The following is a 7,093-nucleotide window of genomic DNA, read 5'->3' as shown; positions in this document are numbered from 1 at the left end:
AGAAATATTAAATGTCTACAGGTTTTCCAGCTCTGGATGTTAATGAGAACGACCCCATTCTTTGACATCAAGCAAAAACTGGAAACCCCCACTAAGGAGCTGTAATTTGAGTAATTTTAAGGAGTTGTATCATCTCAGACTTTGCTGGCATATCACTACGATATACCATCAAAGGCAAATAGGTACCGGTCCCTTCACCTATCTCCAGAACGGGACCTCGATAGTGAAGGAGATCGCACCATGCATGTGCGGAGTGCCCTCCATTGATTTGTATTAGAGGTCCAAAAATATTCAGCGCACAGCTCCATTTACTTATGTGGGACTGCCAAAGATAGCTGAGCCAGCACTTGGCTATTTTTGGTAGCCCCAAAGAAATGAATGGAGAACACTCCACGCAAGCAGGGTCCTTGCCCCATTTACTTGTATGGGACTTCCGGAAATAGCTAACCAGCTTTTCTATCTATTTTTGCCAACCCCATAGAAATTTATGGAAGTTGGCCATGCATTGGTGGCTGCTATCCACACACGTGGGGGATCCCATTCTGGATATTGGACCTATCAGACATTGGTGGCATATCCTAGTGAAATGACCAGACAACCTCTTTAAAGGGTTATTCCCATCTTAAATAAATATGGCACTTCCGGAATAAGGGTCCTCTGACATTTTATAGATTCTTATTGTTTACCTTTTTTCTTTTTTAACCCCAACAGGCTACTTGCTACTGGGTCTCATTATGATGCTGGTCGTCCTGGAGACATTCTGTGAACTTCAGGAGTTGAAAATGTTCCGTAAACTGTTTTATGTGAAGAAGACAAAAGACGAGGATCAGGAGAACATAGTAGAGCATGACGAGCTGGCCTTCTCCTCCATCTCCGACCAAGTTGACTCATTCAAGGAGGAACACAAACTCAGCGAACCGTTTGTGGCTTTACAACCAGTGGTTAATTACACAAATGATGGCTCTATAAATAATGAATAGTAAAGCCGAGGACGAGCGAGGGCTCCACAGGGGGCTGCATACCTTGATTTCAAATCTTGCACAAGTCGGCCTATTTATCAGTTCCTGGTACCACTGTTAAGCCATTTATGCACATATTTATACCATTTTGCATTGACCGACACTAAAGGACCTTTTACATGGGCTAATCGGGAACCAATGTTTGTGGAACATTTGTATATTTCATCATTGGCACATGTAAACTTCCCCCATTGAGGCGGATTCTCGTTTATCAGTTGATCATATCTTTTATACGGGTATAAACATATGATGTAAATGAACGGCCGCACTAACGATCATAACTATGATCGATCGTTCATGCACCCATTCATTCAGGCAACTACCTGCCCATGTAAAAGGTCCTTAAACGAGTGCTAAATATTCAAATGGTGCTTATTATGAGCAAAAGTCCAGGTGCTTTTACATACAGGCACAAGCTTTGAATTTGGCCAGCTGACATATATTAGGCTACCTGCACACATTGTAGATTACGTGCATTTTTTTCCATGCAGTAAAAATGAAGTACCAGCAAAGTTAATGAGATTTGATAGATCTCATCTACACTTTGCGTCAATTGTTTCTGCAGATTTGTAGAGCGGATTTCACCCTGTGCAAAACAAAGGGTGAGATTGGTGCACATTCGCATCAAAGTCTGCAACAAAATTCACAAATAACACATGCGGATTTAGGTGCAGAAACTAAGGTGCTGAGAAAGCTGCACAGAAAATCTGCCTGTAAACATGTACCCTTAGGCCCCGTGTGCAGGCCGCAATGCACAAACACAGTCCGTGGGGCAGCCACAGCGGATCGCGGACCCATTCCGCGTTCCGTGAATCCCTGCACGGCCACAGCTGCATCTCCTCATCGTACAGATAACAACATTCGGGGGTGGGGGAGGTCGGTTCTAGCCAATAGCAGGCTGCGCCGGTGACTTACTCTTCTAGCTTCACGTGAGACGTCACTGCCTTTGCCTGCTATTGGCTGCACCCCCTATCACCGAATGTAGTGATCTGCACGACAGAGAGCTGCAAGGATTCAGAAGGACGCAGGGGTCGGAAACCAGGTAAGTATGTTCTGTATGAGGGACCCTGGAATTTCAGGGGATGTTTACAGGATCAGATAACCTCTTTAAAGTGAGTAGATTTTATTGCAGAAATTTCGGAAACTTAAAAACTATTCCATACATTTAAATAGAACTTACAGAAATCCCTGTGCCTGCCGTCACTATAATCCCATTCAAATGAATGGCACTGATTTTAAGTCTGCCTCATGTGAGGGCATCCCTAGCCCTATGCAGAATAGTATGTATGATAAGAAATTGCTTCTTCCTATCCCCAAAATAGAGGGCATGGAAAGACATTAACACACAAAATACAAATTATACAAGGGGTGCAGAGTACCAAGAGAATAGCAGAGTATCTTCCTCTGATACCATAATGGGCCTACAAAGATCCAGGAGTAAAAAAAAAACATTTACCGTATTTTTCGTTTTTATAAGACACACTTTTTTCCCTCCAAAGTGGGGGAAAAAAGTCACTGCATCTTATAAAATGAACATGACGCAAATAAGGTGGCTCAGGAGCTCTCACTAACGGCTCCTGAGCGGTCTGACGGCTTCAGTTACTGCGCTCTGCTGCCGCCAGCCCACGCTTCATTAGATCGACTGATTGGTGGCGAGTGCATCCTGCTACCCACACCTCCACCAATCAGCCTCCTTCCTATCTCCCGCTGTACCATCTCTGCAGTGTACAGCGGTTTTGTGGATCTAGTTCCTGGGCGGGTCGAGCTCAGGGGCTATAAATGTGTGTCATAAATGACTATAACCCCCCTCATCCATAGGTATCCACTCATATACTGCAGTATATGAGTTGATTCCTATGGATGAGGGGAGTTATAGTCACATTTAATATAAACACTGTCCAGGGACTGTTCTGTAATTAGCACTTGTTTATATTAAATAAGACTATAACCCCCCTCCCCCTCATCTATAGGAATCCACTCATATATTGCAGTACATGGGTGGATTCCTATGGATGAGGGAGGTTATAGTCATATGCCAATTACAGAACAGTCCCTGGACTGTGTTTATATTAAATATGACTATAACTCCCCTCATCCTTGAGAACACACCAATATACAGTACCTACAGTACATAAGTGTATTCTTTAGGATGATGGGTGTTTTAATCACATAACAGTGTCATCCACAGTTCTCTCATAACAGTGCGTCACCAAAGATCCCCATACCAGTGTCATCCACAGATCCCCATACCAGTGTCATCCACAGATCCCCCATAACAGTATCATCCACAGATCCCCATAACAGTATAATCCACAGATGCCCCATAACAGTGTGTCATCCACAGATCCCCTATAACAGTGTGTCATTCACAGATCCCCCATATCAGTGTGTCATCCACAGATCCCCCATAACAGTGTGTCATCCACAGATCCCCCATAACAGTGTGTCATCCACAGATCCCCCATAACAGTGTCATCCACAGTTCCGCCATATCAGTGCGTCATCCACAGACCCCCCATTAACAGTGTCATCCACAGATCCCCTATAATAGTGTCATCCACAGATCCCCTATAATAGTGTCATCCACAGACCACCATTAGTTCAAAACCCACCAAAAGCACACCTTTTGGTTCAAAATATTTTTTTTCTTATTTTCCTCTTATTTTCTTATAAAGCAAAAAATACGGTAACTGTTTTGGAGCCAATCACTTACCACTAGGGTCTATTTCTTTGGTTCCAAACGTATTAAACTTTATAGGAGGTATGGTTTATCTTACCCTCTGTACACAGTTATCACAGCTATTATAGTATGGTCCATATCACTTATCTTATACTAGCTGTACATTTATAATTATATGTCAGAAGATACTGGTGCTTCACCAACATAGAATGCATAATTATTGAAGGCCTTATGCAGCGTGTCATAAAACCCTCTATATCAGGGATCAGCAACCTACGGCACTCCAGCCATTCTGAAATTAGAACTCCCAGAATCCTCCTTTCACTTCTAGGTAGTTAGAAGAATAGCTGAGTAAGAGTTAATGCTGGGAGTTGTAGTTATACAGCAGCTGGAGAGCCGAAGGTTGCTGATCCCTGCTCTATAGCTTTAGGACCATGGTTATTTTAGACTTGTGCAAGTTCTGCACTGCCCTCTAGTGTCTACTGCACTTTTTGCATCTGCAATTTCAGTTGTCATTATGTCAGAATTGCCTGACTTTCTAGTTTGGCGAATCTAAGGAATTTTAAAGACATTTCCTTAAAGTAGTTGTCTATTCAGAGACAATATCTTTCAGAATACGGCTCCTGGGGCAAATAGCTGATTTAACAAGTGGAAGCAACAGTCAACCAAGTTCTTCTCCTGCAGTGGCCTGCAGGGTAATGTAGTATTACATGACAGCTAGAGATGAGCAAATTGATTCGATTGAACCAAATTTGTTCAATATCAGCCTTCTGCAGCAGCAAGGGGCTGGCCCCTCTGCTCAACCTTCGCCTTCCCCCCTTTCCCCTGTTTGACAGGGCAGATATCTCATTTCACCCTGTCAATCTTGTGCCTGCACTGTTGCCCCGAGTTTCAGCACAAGTGCAAAGTATCTGCTGCTGCAACCTGGGCAGTGCAGATACCAACGCTGCATGCGCTACTGATGTTTAGGTACACCCAGATGTCAGTGGTGCATGCGTAGTTGGCATCTGCGCTGCGCAGATCCTCTGTACATGTGCTGATACTCGGTGCAACACCACAGACTCTATTTTGACAGGGGCAGGTGAGACCTTATCAATCAAGGGAGAAGGGGGAGTCTCTCGAGCAGCGGGAAGGGGCGTAGCTATAGGGGGTGCAGAGGTAGCAGTCTATACCGGGCCAGGAACCTGAGGGGGCCCAAAGACCCTTTTGCCGCAGACACCAGTGTTATAGAAAGTGCTTACTGGTCAAGTTACACTTCTGGCTGGAGGGAAGAGGTTAGGCCAGAAATTTGGCATGGGGGAGGGGCGTTGCTGTTTCAATTTTTGCCTCAGGCAGCATGAAGGCTATGTGTATCCGAGGGAAGAGGGGCCCAAGCTGAACTCTTGCATCAGGGCCCATGAGCCTTTAGCTACGCCCCTGGCAGTGTGGCCAGACCCTCGCTGCTCCAGAATTAATTTGACTTATTTTAATTAATTTTCTCATCTCCAATGGCGGGCAATTAGATGGGTCGCCATTCATGTAATGCTAGGATAGCTTGATTCCTTCAGGATCAGATCCACTTGTACAAAGCTCCCCTCTTTCTGACTCATAGCCAAATAGGGCGCCCCCCCTCTCACGTCTGTATACACTGTACATATACAATGCATATACATATACAGTGCATATGGAGAGGGGATGTCCTCATGAGGCAACCCCTTTAAGACTTCTCCTATATTGGACGTTGATAAACATTCCTATCAGAAAAATGTATCATGCATTATATAAATAAATGCTATTTTAGGTACTGTAAACAGTGGCATACCTCTAATTGAGGCAGACCACCGAGCTGCTATGGGGCCCCTGGAGGAAGGGGGACCGACCCTGAAGGAAAGCCCTGCCCACAGTTAAACTTACATAGATAGCTGTGAAAACCTAGCTAGCTGTGCAGATTGCAGAAGGACCTGCGATGATGTCATAGTCATGTGACCAGGGCAGGGCGATGACGCTTAGCAGTGGAGAGGAAAATGTAGTGAAACTACATGCGGAGGAACTTCTGTGTGTGCCTAGAGGAGAGGTGAGGAGTGTCCTGGCAGAGCCCATAACATCCTGATACTGGGAGTGTTGTCCTACAGTATCCCCCTCCATGTAATGTTCACTGATTCCCTACAATAACAATCTGGGCACACTGGGAGTTGTAGTTCTCTCCTCTTATAATATCCACTGATGCTGTATAATAACAGTCTGGTTATGCTGGGTGTTGTAGTTCGCTTCTTTTATATCCTCTCCCTGCAATGTCAACTTATGTTCCATAATAACAGCCTGGACATGATGGGAGTTGTAGTTCTCTCCTCCTTTACCCATCCATATATTGCCCACTAATTTTCACTGCCAGCAGTAGTTCCAGCAAACTGTCCCAGCAGAGAACAAACTGCTACAGCCCTCTGGATCTGGCATTGCTAGAGGTTATCGGAGTGCCCATTGGCCCTAATGTACCCAGAGAGCTCCGGCAGGCTGTACTGCCCGAACAGCCTGCTGGAACTACTGCCGGCAGTGTGAAACAGGCCTAAATTAGTCATGATGAGATTTGTAGTTCTCTTATTGCTATTATGATGTTCTGCAGCAGCTGAGGTGTATATTAGACTTTGTTCACATCTGCGTTAGTGACGTTCGCTGTTCTGCTCAGTCGTAGGAGCACAACGAAAATGACGGTAGAGCCGGATATGGCACCTCCGGACATCGGGGTCCAATTCAGATTTTTGCTATGGTGCCCAATTATTTTTCTGTACATCCCCGATAGAGGTAATTATTTTAAATGTGTGGATAAGACAAAATTATGCCATGTCTATTTTTGTAAGTATGAAAAGGCCCACGCTGACCACAATGTTATGGTACTGTGTAAGTTAATGACATGTATAATTTTTTTACTGAGTTATACTTTTAATGTTAGTTTTTCTTGAAATTTACCGTAAGTTATGGGGATTCATGAGCAAAAAAATGTAGAAATCAATGGCATAAATTAAACTATAGAAATGATTTTGCAGAAACACCTCAGCTCTCACTTGGATTCTAAGCATAGCCACCATTCACATGTTCAAATAACCTAACATTACTTATCTTTTACTGATCTGTTACATCCTGTTTTATACTCCAGAGCTGCATTCATTATTCTGTGGGTGGAGACACTGTGTGCATACATTACTGATCCTGTACTGATCCCGAGTTACATCATGTATTATAATCCAGAGCTGCACACACTATTCTGCTGGTGGAGTCACTGTTTGCATACATTACTTATCCTGTACTGATCCTGAGTTGCATCCTGTATTATACTCCAGAGCTGCACTCACTATTCTGCTAGTGGAGACACTATGTACATACATTACTTATCCTGTACTGATCTAGAGTTACCTTCTGT

At 44.0% G+C, this 7,093-nt stretch overlaps 1 protein-coding gene across 1 annotated transcript in view; it reads left to right on the top strand.

The window, feature by feature from the left end:
• Positions 1-2,881, top strand: part of KCNK1 (potassium two pore domain channel subfamily K member 1) — a 34,389-nt gene extending 31,508 nt beyond the window's left edge. The window contains exon 3 of the mRNA XM_044297240.1: positions 712-2,881. Coding sequence (XP_044153175.1) covers positions 712-980 — 269 coding nt within the window. The 3' untranslated portion in view covers positions 981-2,881. The remainder of the gene's footprint in view (positions 1-711) is intronic.
• The last annotated feature ends 4,212 nt before the right edge of the window (positions 2,882-7,093 follow it).

This window comes from Bufo gargarizans, chromosome 6 (assembly GCF_014858855.1).
Source record: "Bufo gargarizans isolate SCDJY-AF-19 chromosome 6, ASM1485885v1, whole genome shotgun sequence".
In the NCBI taxonomy this organism is placed as follows: domain Eukaryota; kingdom Metazoa; phylum Chordata; class Amphibia; order Anura; family Bufonidae; genus Bufo; species Bufo gargarizans.
This window is presented reverse-complemented; position numbering and strand designations above follow the sequence as displayed.